The sequence below is a fragment of the Pagrus pagrus genome (genome assembly GCF_965226575.1).
Source record: "Pagrus pagrus genome assembly, chromosome: 7".
In the NCBI taxonomy this organism is placed as follows: domain Eukaryota; kingdom Metazoa; phylum Chordata; class Actinopteri; order Spariformes; family Sparidae; genus Pagrus; species Pagrus pagrus.
Genome location: NC_140191.1, coordinates 14,047,714 through 14,065,270, shown reverse-complemented (window position 1 = coordinate 14,065,270; position 17,557 = coordinate 14,047,714). Strand labels below are relative to the sequence as shown.

The 17,557-nt window shown below is 39.8% G+C and overlaps 2 protein-coding genes across 3 annotated transcripts; both read left to right on the top strand.

Annotated features, from left to right (window-relative positions):
• The first annotated feature begins 1,746 nt into the window (after positions 1 to 1,746).
• On the top strand, positions 1,747 to 8,912 carry dap3 (death associated protein 3). 2 transcript variants are annotated; one of them, XM_084356586.1, is made up of 13 exons: positions 1,747 to 1,918; positions 2,121 to 2,165; positions 3,317 to 3,430; positions 3,533 to 3,634; positions 4,251 to 4,359; positions 4,466 to 4,558; positions 4,648 to 4,778; positions 5,403 to 5,483; positions 6,819 to 6,983; positions 7,088 to 7,147; positions 7,245 to 7,334; positions 8,454 to 8,571; positions 8,667 to 8,912. In XM_084356586.1, the coding sequence occupies exons 2-13, from the start codon at positions 2,127 to 2,129 to the stop codon at positions 8,750 to 8,752; spliced, it is 1,188 nt and encodes a 395-aa protein (XP_084212712.1). In that variant the 5' UTR covers positions 1,747 to 1,918; positions 2,121 to 2,126; the 3' UTR covers positions 8,753 to 8,912. The 2 variants fall into 2 exon arrangements, with proteins under 2 accessions (XP_084212712.1, XP_084212713.1); XM_084356587.1 differs by having other exon boundaries at positions 1,748 to 1,907.
• Positions 8,913 to 9,434: 522 nt separating this feature from the next.
• Positions 9,435 to 17,542, top strand: gba1 (glucosylceramidase beta 1). The gene is made up of 12 exons (XM_084357974.1): positions 9,435 to 9,558; positions 9,720 to 9,791; positions 10,816 to 11,007; positions 11,090 to 11,236; positions 12,816 to 12,949; positions 13,063 to 13,235; positions 13,332 to 13,421; positions 13,510 to 13,657; positions 15,084 to 15,308; positions 15,763 to 15,926; positions 16,062 to 16,178; positions 16,434 to 17,542. Exons 2-12 carry the CDS (start codon positions 9,725 to 9,727, stop codon positions 16,537 to 16,539), a joined length of 1,563 nt encoding a protein of 520 aa, XP_084214100.1. The 5' UTR covers positions 9,435 to 9,558; positions 9,720 to 9,724; the 3' UTR covers positions 16,540 to 17,542.
• Positions 17,543 to 17,557: the final 15 nt, after the last annotated feature.

The window sequence follows — 17,557 nt, the reverse complement described above, 5'->3', positions numbered from 1 at the left end:
CACAGTTTTATCTAGCAATATGTATCATAAGGACAATATCCTCATGTTTTTAACACTAGATTTAGGTTGTGTCTTTAAGACAAAACCTCAGGAGGTGATAATGATGCAGGATTTCTCATAAGGCCCTCTGCATTTTTAATGAGGTATTGGCATTTAGCAATGAATTACTGAAGATTACAAATGACACATATTGAACAAGGGCCAGGGCCTGTTGATAGCCAGTCTTGCGTCGACACTTGACACAAGCACAGTTTCCTGCCTGCAGCTTTAACACCCACTTACTTGTTTCAGTGGCACAGGGAGTTTGTAGTGCTGATAAGTAGAACCGGAGGACATGAACTTCTTTGTTCCCTGTGGTCTTTTCTGCAGTAAATATCATATTTATTATAAGGTTTATCATCCTAATTTTATGCTTTTGCTCATAATGTTGCTTGCTGTTATGTTTGATGCATTTCACTGTTGAAAAACTGTGTTTTTATGCTGTTGTACCCTGCCTTGCCAATTTTTTAATGAGTGAAACTTGAAACTTGATGGCCAGATTAACTGTTTTCAAATGTATCCGGGCCTGTGTGGATCATCACAAACACTAAACTTCCCATCAAGGACAGGGTATACAGAGATCCATAAACCAACTCCTGTTCCTGCATAGAAGTACTGGTGGTGGATCCAGGTTATCTGTGTGATTAACAGTTGAAATTATTTTAATTAAACACACCTTTTTTGAAATATGCCCCATGGGAGCAAAGTATAAACTTTTGCTTGCATCACTAATACATGACAGAAAAGAAAGGCTCTGCGCACTAAGGTACAATATAGCACAATATATTTATTATAATGAAAGCTTGGCTTTTTAATTTAACATCTGCCTTGGACCTGAGTGTGCAGAGTTGTTCTTCCTCAAGTATAATATACACCAAAATAATTAAGGTCACATCAGGTAATAATGCTGGACAACCTTACACCTTACGCCTACACTTCAGGGTTGCACATACCTAAAACATTTTGTAATAAAATGGGTGGCTTGGAAAATATGATGTTATGGTAATTTGATACGTTAACAAAATGAAAAAATGCTTACTTACCAGCTCCATAGACTGTGCATAATGCAAGTTATAATAGAGAAATATAGACATTATTTTCAATGGTAACATCTTAATAAGCAAACTGAGGCCTACAGGAAATAGAAAAAATGAGGAGCGAAAGTAGGTTTGTACAGTGGAGTGAGTAGTAAGTAGTTTGAATATGTATGGAAAATGGGACGTGAGAATAAGGAACAATACGAGTCTATTGACATTTTAAAATATGAAACAAAGAGATACGTTTTGTGAATCAGCTCTGAGAAATATGTAAAGAGGCCTGTGTTTTTCATCATGGATACCTGCTTTGTGAAAAGGGACTTGTACATTTCTGATGAATCTCCCAAGAGTCACTACAGATCTACTGGTTGACTGAGATTATAAAGTTGAAAGTACTGTAACTGCCTTGTTTTTGGTTAAACAATCTCCCAGGAATCCTGTGAACAGTCGTATTTAATATTTTAAAAGAGCTCTATCCTTCTCCAAACACTTGACTATACATCACACAGCTCCACTGAGTGTTAACAGCTCCCACACGTCTGCCCGCAGTCATTATTATTTCAAGTGAAATGTGTCAAACTCTGATAAACTCCATTTTCCTCTGTTGTTGTCGCCTGCCTGGCTCGTGCCACGCCACCTCATTGGCTACACCGAGTTGTGATGGCGTTACGTCACTTCCTGCTCTGTTCTGCATGATGGCGGTGTCCATGACAGACCTGGCACATTGACTACGTCCGGAGGAGTGCAGTTTATCCTCACTTTAAACTGCCCTGGGTGCATTTGTCAGCAGATAACCTTAACGGAAATCCTCGTCACTGAATATTGAATGAAGTGAATCGCAGGTAAACAACTTTGTGTGCTCAAATAGCTGCGCTTTGCTAGTGTTGCCTGTAGATTACGTGTCTGCTGGGCACCACAGCTAGCTGTTAGCTAAGTGTTTAGGCAAGGTTACAGGACACTAGTGTGTTTTAAGCTTTACTTACTTCTCTGGCTCTTGTCATTCCTGAAATATGAGTTGAAATCATGTCGTCCTCCTTGTTTCAGATCATCATGGCGCTCCACAGACTGTCCTTCAGACTACGACAGACGGTGAGATCAGTGTTAACAGTGGCTTTAACTGTTAGTCATGTTTTGCCTTTGCCATTGAGCAAGGTAGCATACATGTATTTAATATATTTGGTTTGATTCCCTATTATATTAGCTAAGATGTAGGAAGATAATGATAACAACAACCCCAATGTGTGCCGCTCTCTTAGCATGAATAAATGTCACACCAAACTTCATGCAAAAAACTGTCAATTTATTGTCGATCCTCACTGGTAAGCATTCAGTCTGGCATGATAATGTATGCTGATGATGAAGCTTCTGGTTAAGGCAACGTGCTTTAATTCACCGACGAACGTTTTTGTGACCTACTGGCCATCATGGCAGATATTAATGAAATAAAACTGTCATTGCTGCTTTTGTCACTGACGATCAAATTATAAAACTATACATTGTGAATGGGAGTTCTGTTTGTAGTTTTTGGATACGGGATAGGGCTTGTGCCTGCCAACAAATGAGTAACAAGTTTAGTATCTTGCTCTGCCAGTCAATTTTTATCTTTGCTTAACCTATTTGAGGAGCTGCAGATGCATAACCTGTAATATATCAAGAATAATCTATTTTTAAATGGTGTTGACATGGGTCAGCTGTTCTATTTGCATTTTTTTATTAATGTTTATGGTGTTTAAAAGCAAAACAAAGCTTTAAATTGTTTTTTGGTGTGCAGTACATGGGCCCCCATTTTTCAGTATGTGGTGTTAATTTGCATGCTTATCAATAAATGGTTAGTAAACAGTTGTGCAATATACTATCCTTAGGTTAGATAGCATATATAGTTATTATTATTTTAAGTTTACGGTATCATTTTTCAAATTAAAGTACCTTGTAGGTTTTTGGTATTATAACAACAGTTGAAAATTCTGTTCCGAAAATGGTCAGATGAAATATTAAGCAAACAAAAATTGAGAAGATCAGACTCAGCTTTATTAAAAAAAAAAAAAAAAAGAAGACATAGAGCTAAAACAAGGACAACAAAGCTTTACCAGATGTGTGAAAAAAACTTAAGCATTATAGAACTGTTATCCACGTACAAGCAGGTAAAAAAAATAGATATAGATAAGTATAAGATAGATAAGCAACAATGACCAACAGCATACAACATCTATATACAAGTTTAATTCTATAAACTTTTACAGGTCACACATGTCAGGTCCCTTCATACCAGTGGATGTGGGCAGCAGCAGGAGGCCGTAGCTGTCGAGTCAGAACCCGAGCCCTTCTCAGTTTTCAGAACTCAGGAGAATGATCCGGTAAGTAAATCTGACTTTAACAGTTCAGATGTTGTATTTGTAGCCGTGGTCGTGCATTTGTTTGATTTTTAGCTGCCGAGCTCACTGTTAATCTCTTTCCAGGCCTGTCAGTCAGAGAAACTTATCGGACAGTATTACACACTGCCCCGTGCACACATCAGCACCGTGTTCCCTCACGGCTTCCCTCCACGCTATCTACAACAGGTATGTGCTTATGTCTCAGCTAAATAAACTTACTGGCTGTAGATGATATTTTGCGACCAGGGATGCAGCGACTAACTGATTCACGATTAACTGCTGTTTATCTGACAGTTATGTAACCGTTAAGGCTCAGCTACACCAACTTTTTCTGTTCTCACTCTCAGAAAGCGACATTATGTTGCCTTATTTTTCGAAGAATATGTGAGGGAAGAGTTGAGTTTCCAGTGCGACATAAACCAACGACGGCAAAGCAGGAAATGAGCTTTTCACTATTTGTAATTAATAGTCACTAAAATGCACCTGCATAAGGGATTCTCAATTTATTTATTTAATTTGTAGTAAAACTGCACTTTGACCTGGCTTTTTGCCAGGTCTATGTATTATTTGGTTACTATATTTTCATTGATTCAAAAGGCAGCAGCTTTTAAAAAAAGCCAAGAAAGAAAAATTGTGGGGACAAAATACAATAAAATCAATGAATTATAATGCTATTGTGATTTGAAATGAATTATAGAAATATAATCGTGATTCCTCAGATTATAATCGTATAATCAAAATCTATAATCGTTGCATGTGAATTGTGAAATTGTAAATTTTTGTTTGTCACTTCTGGTTTTAGATTAAGACATTTAATGAAGCCTCTATGATGGTGAGGTCGCCAGCTCTAGAGGTCATCTCTTACCTGAAGAAAACAGACTACAGCAAACCTGCTGTGCGATATTTATTCTGTATCCTTTAAAATACATGCTCACACACATACACATATATTTGAAGATAGTTTTCTTCTCTTGATGCTTCTGGATAAACCTGTTGTTACCTTATCCAGTCGCTCAGATGGATTGAAGGGCAGTGGGAAGACGTTGTCTCTCTGTCACACAGTCCACTTCTGCTATACACAGGGATGGCTGGTGCTGCATATTCCTGATGGTGAGACAACACAATCAGACATAACTACTGCTGCAGAAGTACATAAAGTGTGACCCTCTGCCCTGTTCTCTGTTTTTTTTATTATGCAGCTCACCTCTGGGTGAAGAACTGTAAAGAACTGCTGCCCTCATCCTACAACACCTCTCGCTTCGATCAACCATTACAAGCCACTGAATGGTTACGCAACTTCAGAATCACCAATGAGCCGTTCCTTTCTAAGGTAATGATTTTACTTCAGTCATCAGAAGATAATGCAATGGGCTGCAGTTTTACTATATTAACTGGATGACTCTGAGTATGCATAGTTAAATTAAGGCTGGTGGAACATAGCAACATTTGTCACAGTATTAACAAGCATTTAGGTGTTTATAGACTCTAAATGAGCCTTGACTATCTTCACAGCGATCACATGCTGGTCTACGTAAAGCCATTAAACAGCTTGATGACAACACTGAAATTTAACCACATGTACTACTGCTTTGTGTTGCACGGTAGCAATAAAACAGCAAGTATGAAGAATCATCAGTACTCAACCAGGCTCCAGTGTAAAAGATTATGTGACGCATACAGATAACCTTGTTTCTGTTGCTGTGGTTTGCATAGATTTTTTCTAGGAAAACAAAAGAAAAATCCCCCACAAAGTAACTCAGTCTTTAACATTATTGGCACATATGTAATTCATGTAAATAGAAAGCTAACATTATACTGCTTAAAGGTAGGGCTGAAATATTAATGAATGTAAATTGTGTCTTTGAACAAACTGAAAGACTTTTGGTGCATGAATTAAAATGAGGACCCAGCACATAGGAACAAGGTCGATGAATCTGTGCTGCTTCTCTCCCAGATCAAGACGAAGCAGCGCTACACGTGGACAAAGAGAGAGTTCACTGAGGAGGGAGCTGCGCTAGGAGAGCTGGTGGATCAGGTGAGTCCTCTCACATTGCAGACGAGTGGGAGTCTTGATTTTTCTGGCTCTGAGTATTTATTTGTGTTCATGTGGCTTATCTTGCCCTCCAAGAGATTTTTGTCAGTTTGTTGTACTTTTATCTGCTACAGTACCTGTTCGTTCCCTCTGCCCCAACGATTTCCCCACAGGGATCATTAAAGTGTCATCTTTCTCCCTTCCTGTGCTTAGTGGTGATCAATAGCCGATGAACTGAGCATGGTGATGGATCAGCACAATATTTTTGTAGCATGCACACTGACAAAGGAGGAAAAGAGCAGGAGATTTATGTTCAGCCTGTGAATTTTGTCTCCACTTCCAATCAGCCATCCTGCTCGGCTATATTTCACAAATCATTTGCTCTATAATACAGAAAACTTTTGAGACATTAGACATCACTGCTGGTGTAACTGTGAGCTTGTTGTAGGCTGTAATTAGAGATTAGATATTAATAGCCAGCTTTCTGACAGCACATCATTAGACAAAAGAAATCAGATCAGTTTCAAATCTCCTGCTAGGACATCTGCATTAAACTGCTGGATATGTACAGGCCTCAAACGAAAGAAATGGTGCAAGAGTTCACTGTTTGCTTTGTTACTTGACCTTAACTCAGTTAGTCAGTTTTAGTTTTTTGTGATTGACATGTCGCCACCACTGCGTGTCCTCGAGTTCTCTGTCAAATCCAATCTGGATATCTTCCCCAGCTCCACCCTTCCCATCAAAATATGGTCACTTCTGACACCAAAAAAACAAGATGGCAATGACCAAAATGATAAATCGAGGCTTTCACGGTAGTCAACAAATCGAAGGTAGATGTCACGCTGGCTCCGTCCACCATTTATAATACAATCTTTAAATAGAACCTGAGATATTGTCTTTCTTTATTCCACTTATTTATCTTCCTTGTCAAAACCTGGTGCCTACATTACCCACAATGAAACTCCACTGCTGACAGTTCAGTTGGAAGTGTTTTGCTAGCAGTAGTTAATGTAGCCTCGAGCTGCTAGCCTCAAGCAGAGATTAGAAGAAGGCTACAGAGGTCTCACTTCTCTACTCTACTACTACTCATTTTTAAACTCCAAATCTAGCTGAAGCTGACACAAGTGACACCACTTGAGGCAATTTATCTGACTCCACACAGCACCTTTTGAGCCACAATAGATTTCTATGCATTTTTCATTCAGCTATGATTAAGTTTTCCCCAAGATCTGTACACTGACTTTGATATGTAAAATCAGTGGAATTCCCCTTTTAACTCCCTTTATTTCCCTTCAGAAGACATTGTATTGAGGCTTCTGTTGGTGTTTCCTGCCGTAGGGTATCGCTCGTGTGAAGAGCAGCAGTGATGTGGTGGGGGCGGTGATGAAGGAGCTGAAGCTGCAGAGCGGGCAGCCGGAGTCAGACTTCCGCCTGGCCGTGGCAGTGGATGGTGTCAACGCCCTGTGGGGAGGATCCACCATCAAGAAGGAGGATAAGAGTGCTGTGAGAAAAACACATTCACAGTCCTGTCAGGCCTCATACTCATCTTCAGCTCTCTCCCCAGATAGAGAGTCTCATGTGTCTCTCTCTCTCTCTCTCTCCATCAGGTAGATCCAGAGGAGCTCACGCTGGTTTATAACCTGAGGAAGCTGATGAGGAACGACTGGGTGAGCAGAACAAAATAAAGCTGATGACAGCAGCTGCATGAGAATATTATATCTCTGATTTTCTTTTTTCCATTAACAGTCACTCTTTTTATCTCAGACTGGAGGCGCCATCATCACCACTCTGGCTCAGACGGGGTCTCTCTTCACTCCAAAGTCTGCCTACTTGCCTCAAGAGCTGCTGGGGGAGGTCAGAGGTCATTTTATTGTACTTTAAAATCAGTAGAACCCGTCCTCTAGCTCTGACAGCAGATTAGTCTTGATTTCTCCTCTCTAACTTTGGTCATTAGTCTGGAAATTGTAAACCTGACCTCAAGGCTGCATCATTCCAGTCCTCTAGTCTCATGGGCAGAAGTTGTTCAGAAGTGATCCGCAAAAGACGTGATAGTTGTGCTTTGCTGTTGCTTTGTGACAAGCATTTAAACTAAATGTTGTCTGTGAGCAACAAAACAACCAGCATAACCAGCACTTATGACATTTTTTCAACAAACGATGAGTCCCATCCTCAAATGTGTCAGTGCCGCCTCCATCGTGTCTACCTCGTTCATTTTGTTTTAGCTTATGAAAGCTGCGCCTGTTTGTGTTGTTGCAGTGGGTCATAATATTATTTATAGTGGTCGTATTTAACTCATGTCTGCATGTCGTAAGATCAATTTCCTAATGGAACAATAAATCCATTATGTCACCCACCGTCTCCATTTTTGTGGGCAACAAGTGGACTGTAAACTCAATGAGGGCTGTATAACACTCTCACCTCTCCAAGTCAACAAAATGTTGATGTTAAAGTTACATAATGGTAATCATTTAGATTTTTGTTCTTGACCACGGACCATCTGGACTTTCAGTTTTTGTTTTTAATAGGTTGATTCATCTTTTTAAAAAATAGGCATTACCGTGCATGATTGCTTCCCTCTCTGTATTTAAGGCCAGAAAGTGCATGCACAAGGACAGTTTTTTCCTGCAGTGGTTAATTTTGAGATTTGAGATGAATCTGTTTTGTTTCCATAGAATGACTTCTTTTAGACTAGTGGAAAGAAAATGTTCACAATACACGTTTAGTTGTTTCAAATTTCTGTTCTGTAAATGTATGCAAGTTGGTGCGTGTTTATTAGATAAAACCTCATTTTATTTAAGCACAAATATTTCATAAATAATTTATATTAAATAATATTTTATTGCATCTAAGTGTTGTTGATCTAATGTGTAATATTTTCTTGCCTGAACTTTCTATTCAAAGGGATGACAGGGTCTGTGTTAAAGACATAAATGCACACTGTGTTGACTTTCCTGTCTGTGTTTTGCTCATCAGAGGGGCTTTGACAGCATGGACCCGTTCATCCCGGTGTCAGTGCCCAACTACAGCGAGAAGGAGTTTGAGAGCTGTTACCTCTACTACATGGACCGCCAGTGGCTGCAGCATCCACAGAGTGAGTGATGATACTGTGGATGCTTTACTTTATAAACATACATTAAATTGATGCTGTTTGAGTAACTTTAAATTCTTCTTTTTTCTCCTCATCAGGTCGAACAGAGGAAGGGAAGAAGGAAATCGTCTTTCTGAGCAACAGAAATCCATCAATGTTGGACAGAGTTTGTGCCTCCCTATGAAGTCACATAAAGACGTTAATTACACACGGAAATATCTCACACAAATATCAGTGTCCTCGAAACACATAAACGTACAAATGTCCATGTCTATAATACATTTCCTTCTGTAAATTATGATGCATGTGTGTTACTTTCATAATAAAATATTGAGTCATGTTAAAAAAAATGTTTTTTTGTTGTTTTAAAAACAGGTTAAACATATTTTACATCAGTTTAAATCCACTGAAAAGAACCTACTGTCTTAAGTTAAACATGCAGTATTGCAAGTACTTCACACTTATTAGTACTCCTAAATGTGAGCCAGACGCCTTGAAAAAGATGTAACGACAATAATCTGAGAATCTGGGAATCTGAAAAGCATTCTTTATGAATGGTGTTATGACATTTTCTTTATGTGCATGTGACAAACTGGCAGGAAGATGATGCAGAAGTTGGACAACCTATTCTTTAACCCATACATGACAGGTATATGTTTTAGTTTTTATAGATCTATTTTATAATCTTGCTCAAACATACTCCATAGCCGTATGTCTTCATGCTGTTTGGTTGAGTTAAATGCTCTGTAAACGTATAAAAACATTATAAAATGACTGAATGGTAAAACAGCACCACCTGGCTGCTGGTCGGAGCATTGCACAGTGGATCACGTGACGGGTCATAGCGTCACATGACTGGCTGAAAGTCATCTTTGATCGCCCAGACACAGGCTGGTTATGGCAGAGTGGACACAGTTGAGGTGACGGTGGAGTGTAAACATCTGGATCAGCCCGCAGGACATGACAGAGTTTGTGTCCGGATCCTCTCAGGTGAAGTGCTCTGAATGAAATGACAATAAAGTGTGTGTGTGTGTGAGCTAAATGTAAGGAGCAGCTGAGTCATTATCAACTTGTATTTAACTATTTTACAGTGATTTAAATATTTTTTTGTTAAAACCCTGCTGCCTTATTTTGCTACTCTTTGTTTTTAGATAAAATGGCGTTGTTGTCGTCGTCAACACTGTTGGCTCTCATGTTCCTCATAGCGGAAGTGACCCTTTCAGGTAAGACACCACAGAAGAAGCACTCAGGTACTAATACTACAAAATACTCCACTGCAAGTAAAAGTCCTGCATTCAAAACCCCCAAGTAAAAGTATTCAGCTAGTATCAGTAAAATGAACTTGAAGTATGAAAAGTTCTCACTGTGCTGTAAAACAGTTTTACCATCACATACAGTATATGATGTTTTTGGGTTAATGTTTCTGTGGTATTTTACTGCTGCAGAAGTTCAAAGTTGAGTTAATTTTAACTTCCTTATGGTGGAAAAGTACTTGGATCTTGTAAAGTTAGCAAAAGTAGAAATACTGTCACACATTTAAATGTTTACAGAAGTAAAAGTACAGTATTTGCATCAAAACACATTTTAAATACCAAAAATAAAAGTTCTCATTATGTAGAATAGATTCTAATTATTGATGCATTAATGTGTTGATCACTTTAATGTTGAAGCTGGTAAAGGTGGTTTAAATACTTTAGTATATAAATCATCGGCTGGGCAGCTGATGAATTTCCCCTCAGGGATCAATAAAGTTTTATCTATTTCATCATAATCTATTTTTGTATTATATTTGTATTATTAAACTAAATCTTCAAAGTAACTAGTTACTTAAGTTGTCAAATTAATATAGTTGAGTAAAAAGTACAATATTTGTTATCTATGTCTGTGCTTCACTTATACAGACTGTCACAGAGCAGCAACATTAATTGCTCCATTAATGAGTAGTCAATCATAAAACAATTAATAATTGCCAACTATTTTGATAATTGATCGATTGTTTCAGTACTTTTTCAAGCAAAAATGTCAAATATTTGCTGGTTCCAGCTTCTTAAATGTGAGGATTTGCTGCTTTCCTTTGTCATTATGACAGTAAATGAAGAGTCTTTGGGTTTTGGACTGTTGGTTGGACTAAACTAATAACTGTGAAAATAATTAGCATATTAATAGATGATGAAAATAATCTTCAGTTGCAGCTCCAATAGCACAAATTTTAAAAAATCATGTCTCTTTGTCTTCTTCTCCTTCCAGGAAGCCAGAAATGTGTCGCCAGAAACTTTGGCCACGGCTCGGTGGTGTGTGAGTGTAACTCAACCTACTGTGACAGCGTCGGCTCGATCACCTTGCCTCCTCTGGGCCAGTACTCCTCCTACCTGACCAGCATGGCCGGCAGCAGACTGGAGGCAGATCAGGGTCAGGTCCAGGTGAACAGCACCGGAGCAGGTGAGTGATTTGGGCCTTTCACTGAGATGTCTGTGATGTTGGAGCAAGCAGAGCTTCTCTTTAGTTTATATGTCTCTTTCAGGCATCAAGTTGACTCTCGCTCCCAACCAGAAGTACCAGAAGATCAGGGGATTCGGTGGAGCAATGACGGACGCAGCAGCCATTAACATCCTGTCTCTTTCTGCTGGTGCTCAGGACCAGCTGCTTCGACAGTACTTCTCCCCTGAAGGTACACCAAGCAGCAGTGCAGTATATCAGAAAAGCATAATGTGACCATAAATTCCAGAAATATCCACAAAAAGGAGCATGTTTATTGTTCTCGTTTGTCTATTTTTGAAACCAATGTTTTTTCACATAGCAACGGTTGTCCAGCTCTAACACAATAAAAAAACACATTTCACACATACTGTGAGAGGTGTCTATATGTGCAGGTTATTTTGTTTCCCACATTAAGAGAATCATCATCAGCAGCATCCACATCGTCCAGCTTCACTCCTACATGCTGCTATCGAGGCTGGGCTGTATGGTTTAAAACATGCTGCTAAGGATATTTTATGTGTATTGTAAGCACAGTCTAATATCGCTGTGTTGGTGTTGTTTCCTAAACATCATAATCCATGTTTTTACCTGACCAATCACGTTTTTGTAATGTCACAGCTTGGTGACTCGGTGGGGAAAAGACTGTAGAAATATGCACATGGGAGAAGTTATCCTTTCAAACACGTGGTCACTGTTGCAACCGGGTCTATTTTAACCCGAACAATGTTTTCCTAAACCTACCTATAAGTATTTATATGGCCTAAGCCTGAACAAACAGTGACAGAAAGCAGACAGAAAATAATAAGTGAACTGTATTTTAATATATTCCTGGCGGGGTTTTATCCAACTCTCCTGATTAAGAGTCTTATACGTAGCTCACTCAACCACAACGGCTTGCCCCAGATACAGTTTCCTCTGCTTTTCAGGAGTAAGTGAAGTAGAAATGATGTTCCTGGAACAACTTTAATTGTGTTGTTCCCGAGACGACATCAGCACGAGTTGCAAAGTCATGATGTCACAACAGCGTGATGGGTCAGTTTCAATGATGTTCTCAGAACAACACCAACACGACGATATCAGAGGAATCTATTTTGTAACACAAAAACTTCAGTAACTTATTCTAGGTAACACTTTACTTAAACTCCTACAGAAACATTTGATAAATGGTTAATAACAATATAAATGTTGCAAGCAGATTTATTAACGTACACTATCTGACAACAGTTATCTATGTTATCAGTTAACTATGACGACATTGTTCATTTAATTACAAGTCTGTTTTAATATATATTCATTCATCATCTGTTTTATGCACCAGCATCCACTTATAAGTGCCTACAGGAGGAATTGTAGTTGTTGATAAATGCATTAATAAATAGTTATGTCTGCTTACAACTTGTAATAAACCATTTATTTATTGTTTTTATGCTGCTAATAAATGCAAAATAAGCGGGTAAAAGTCAAATGTTACAGAATTTGACTACAACATTGACCAGAATAATTCATTTGGACTACAGACATTTGTACAATAACATTACAGCATTAAAAATATTAATTATGTTAGTTAAAAATATATTTTAGTGTGCAGCTGTTTTTATTTATTATTATGTGCACATACAGCAGCAAAAAGGAAACATGGTACAGAACCCATGTGTCTTAGCTACCGATACTCAAAATGAATAATGTCAATAATGTCCTTTGTAGCTGCTAAATGATCATTTTGAATGATCACCCAGCCTTAGTTGTTATCGATGCTGTGTCTCTGTCAGGTATCGGCTACAGCGTGGTGCGTGTGCCCATGGCCAGCTGTGACTTCTCCACCCGCCTGTACACATACGCCGACACGCCTGGAGACTACAACCTGGACAATTTCACTCTGGCCAATGAGGACATCAACATGAAGGTCTGTCTCTCTTCTTCTGCCGTCACACATACACATGCACATCTCGCCATCCCTCTAACCTCTCCTCCTCCTCCTCCTCCTCCTCCTCCTCGTCCTCTTCTTCTTCCTCTCAGATTCCTCTCCTGCAGCGTGCTCAGGCCCTCTCTCCTCGCCCTCTGTCTCTGCTGGCCAGTGCTTGGAGTGCCCCCGCCTGGATGAAAACAAACGGTGCACTCATAGGAAAGGGCTCCCTGAAGGGCCAGCCTGGGGGAAAGGAGCATAAAACATGGGCTCAGTATTATATCAGGTGACTCGGAGCATTAAATGAACGGGATATCACACGTTGGTAATGTTTGATACACAGGAAACTTATTCAGGTGGTTGCTTTTTTCATTCCTCTCAGGTTCCTTGAGGAATACGCTAAATATAACTTGACCTTCTGGGCACTGACCACAGGGAATGAGCCCTCTACAGGACATATTACAAACTACAGGTCTCCCCTCACATATTACACAGAATCAACCATTGTCACGAGTCATGAATATCACAACAGCCTGAGAAGCATCTTTGTCTCGCTGCAGTTTCCAGGCTCTGGGCTTCACTCCTGAGGAGCAGAGGGACTGGGTGGCTCTGGACCTGGGCCCTGCCCTGCACGCTTCGTCACACCCACACACACACGTACTCATACTGGATGACAACCGCCTGCTGCTGCCTCACTGGGCTAAAGTGGTGAGTCCAAGGACGGGGAGATAGTGGGAGAAGTCAAGGTGAACTTTGTTCTACCTGAGACTACGCTTATGCTGCAGACAGGAAATCAGGAGTAAATCAGTGCAAGAGAGGAAAATGGATTAATCAGTACTCAAAGATCTTAATGTGATCTCTTAAAATATCATGCATAACACAAAAAACACACTAAAAGTGTATAAGTCCCTTTTTACACCTAGTTTTACTTTGGGCTCAAAATTGTTCTCTGCAGGAAATAGTGTAAAACTGCCAATGTATCAATTGGGAATCAACTCGAAGAAAGGCATTTTTCTCTTGTAGTAGCTGAGATAGGTTATTGTTTTTCTTTGAGAGGCTCCTAAACAATGCCACAAGCAGCTTCACCATGTTAGATTTACGACATTTTAAGACCTTTTTATTGCCGCATAGAATGCAATTTAATGCAAGTTTCACAGTCATAACGACCATAGTATAAAAGTATGATGGAAGACCAGTAGGGACAATATGGCCTAGAATTATTTATTATTGTATGACATTATTCAGTACTTCCCTGCAGCGTATAACAATAATTTCTTATAATAAAATAAATTTATTAATGTGACCTGGACCTCGAGGAGCAGCATAATATGTATAGATAGATGACCAATAAAAAATGATAAATTCATTCAAGTTATTGCTCAGATTGACACTGGTAGATTATGGGACAATGAACTGACCTGCTACAGTAGCTAGCAGTAGTGAGTGTTTTCTTCATGTCTGATGTGGATGACAATTTTTAACTAACTGTCTTCAGCAGGCAGGAGGAAAGACTGTTGTCAATGACATTTAAAGGAGACCAACCTTCTTCGTTTTTGTCCTTCTGTGTTTTATATAGGTTCATGTGCATGTTAAAGGTCTGAAAGTTAAAAAGGTCATAGTCGGCATCCACAGAAGCTCCTCTCTCCCAAAGAAAACACTGCTCCTAAAACGGCTCGTCAGTAGACCCGCCTTTAATCCCCTGACTTTGTGACATCACACTACGTCACTATGTCACACATTTGCATAAATCCATTCTGTGTACAACTTTATTAAAAACAAAAATCTATATTCAACTGAATACAGCACAAAGACAAGATATTTAATGTTCAAATTGATAAACTTTATTGTTTTTTGTAAATAAACATAGTAAATGTGATTCCTGCAGAACACAAAGTGAGAAAAACCACAGCAACCCAACTTGTTTGTAATCAGAGTTGTAAATGCAATGCTGTTGAAGACTTTTCATTCCTGCAGATAGCCTGAATAAAGTTAGATGTAGCAGGACTAAAGGACTCAATCATTATTACAATAACAACAACTTTACCTTGTAAAGAACGTGGGAGCCCTTTTTTGATGCATTTATTGTAGAAACTCACTTTTGACCCAAGTCTTTATCCCCCCCTTGTTGCTCCAGGTCCTGAGTGATATTCACGCAGGAAAGTACATTCATGGCGTGGCAGTTCACTGGTATCTGGACGGCCTCGTACCAGCTGAGTTAAGCCTGGGAGTCACCCACCATCTCTACCCTGAGTATTACCTGTTTGGCACTGAGGCCTGCTCCGGCTTTACCCCACTGGACAGAGGGGTGACGCTGGGCAGCTGGCGCAGGGCTGAACAGTACGCACGTGACATTATCGAGGTAAGATCATCTCAGCTTTTGCATGCGGGTTATGCTTGTTCAGTCAGATCCACCGTAACAGATTTGACAGGCTGTGAGCTGTTCATGAAGGCTGAATCACCTCCCTCGACGTTGCACTGCAGGTTTACATGTTGCAGTCTGCTGCACACTCTACACAAACTGCCTGCAGGCCATCGGAGCAAGCTGGAACTGGTGTTTTGTTTCTTCTTTCTTCGCTCTCTCTCAAAGGAAATTGGACTCCCTCCATTCTATCCATTTTGCATGGGCGCATTCAGACTCTAGACATCTTGAGAATCAGGAGGATCAGGATTTGTTTATGTAGATGTGCTGCCCTTGTGACATTTCAACACAACACCAGGCACCAGGCCAATGGATTCATTTAGACAAAACAACACCTCTTACTACAAAGCACAGACTTGATGCTAAACTGTGGGTGTTTTTCTCTACATGGCAGGACTTAAATCATTACGTGGTTGGTTGGACAGACTGGAACCTGGCGTTGGACCAGACTGGAGGACCAAACTGGGTTAAAAACTTTGTAGACAGCCCTGTTATAGTGGATGCACAGCGCGACGTCTTCTACAAGCAGCCGACCTTCTATAGCATGGCACACTTCAGGTAGCAAACTGAGAATCACTGGATGTTTGTACACACTTGAATGGCATACAGTATTTCACCTGTTCCATCATTACAAGGAGGCAGTCCAACGAGAGCCACACAAATCACCAAATCACCAAATCACTTTTTACACAGTAAGTTCCTGTGGGAGGGGTCTCAGAGAGTGGGTGTGTCCTCCAGTCAGAAAACAGACCTTGAATACTCTGCCTTCATCAGACCAGATGGCTCAGCCGTGCTCATCATACTCAACAGGTATGTGAAAAGTGTTTTTTATGTCTCCACGCTGGCAACAGCTGTGTTTTGGGGTTGTCTGTTTATTTGTCTGTCTCGAGGGAATTTCTTCAAATATGGCACGTGTCCACTTGAACTCAAGGATGAACTGACTAGATTTTGGTGGTCAAAGCTTAAGATCACTGTGACATTGAAAAACACATTTTTTGGCTGTTTCTCAATGATTCATTTGATAATTATAGAACAACTTGACTGGTGCTTGTTTGTGTTTCATAGGTCGTCATCGGTGATCCAGTTTGAAGTGTGGGATCCCGCTGTGGGCTACATCCCCTGCACTGCTCCGGCTCATTCGTTGCTCACACTTGCTTGGAACACACACTGATCATTAATGCATGTTTATATAAGCTGAATCCAAATGTCCAGACTTCACCGCTCTTGCAGACTCACAGGCTTTGCAGGCGTGTTTCCACAAATTGTGTGGTGCTGATGCTGCATTCACATGCTCCTCAGATGGTCCCATTTCCCCAGTTGTGAAGTCGCTCTTCCGACTCCGGTGTGTTCATGCGCGTCATGTGTGAATGGATGCCAAAAAGTTGTTGCTGTTTCCACTATTTGAACACAAAAGAAAAAAAGATACAGTGACTTTACAATACACGACTTTGGTAAAAGTTTCTTACCAGACTTTCTGCAGACTTCCAGACTCCACTTGCAGTGCAGATTTCACCAGACTTCACTGATATAATTACCCACAAAGTTATTTTATGAAAATGTTACTTGAACCGTGTAGGTCAGAAATAAGATTCAACCAAATCTCCTTACAGATAATAAAAATGCATTTCCTTGTTGTACTCTTTTGGCCAGTCTATCAGCAGCTTATATACTGTACCTTTGCAATCTGCGCCCTCGCCGACTTGACCCGATGACGGTGAACACATCACAGTAGGTACGACTGAAGTCCAGATGGAGGACATTTGGATTCAACCACATATTTGCTTCACTGAAATCACATAACAGATATTTTGTCGCCGTCTCAACAAAACATGTTTCATGTTGGAACTTTATTACTGGTGCAAGATTTGTTTTTTTATCAGCCGAGCTTTAGTGATTTCATTGGTCACTTAAATCAACCTCAACTCCTGAAAATATTTTTTTAACATGTCAGTTCTCATCAGTAATGGTACCTGAAAGTAATGAATGTATTAATTCACCAGAATGACCTGTGCTCAAGTGTAACTGGTGCCTTGATTTCCAGTAACAAGATGCTTTAAGTGTCCTCACATGACACATCTGAATAAATTATATAAATAATGTACAGAGTTTGTAAATGCCTTCTGCTGTGTTGCTATTCAATCTTTTTAAGTTTAAATAAAGCACATATTGTTTTGAAAAAACTCAAATCT

What these genes read in the sequence shown, in the direction of transcription:
- dap3 (XM_084356586.1), top strand. Translation starts at nt 2,127, where the DNA reads ATGGCGCTCCACAGACTGTCCTTCAGACTACGACAGACG. An exon ending in GGTGCTGCATATTCCTGATG is followed by an intron (nt 4,559 to 4,647) that starts GTGAGACAACAC and finishes TTTATTATGCAG; the next exon opens with CTCACCTCTGGGTGAAGAAC. An exon ending in AGAAGGAGGATAAGAGTGCT is followed by an intron (nt 6,984 to 7,087) that starts GTGAGAAAAACA and finishes TCTCTCCATCAG; the next exon opens with GTAGATCCAGAGGAGCTCAC.
- gba1 (XM_084357974.1), top strand. Translation starts at nt 9,725, where the DNA reads ATGGCGTTGTTGTCGTCGTCAACACTGTTGGCTCTCATGTTCCTCATA. An exon ending in ATGAGGACATCAACATGAAG is followed by an intron (nt 12,950 to 13,062) that starts GTCTGTCTCTCT and finishes TCTTCCTCTCAG; the next exon opens with ATTCCTCTCCTGCAGCGTGC. An exon ending in TGCCTCACTGGGCTAAAGTG is followed by an intron (nt 13,658 to 15,083) that starts GTGAGTCCAAGG and finishes TTGTTGCTCCAG; the next exon opens with GTCCTGAGTGATATTCACGC.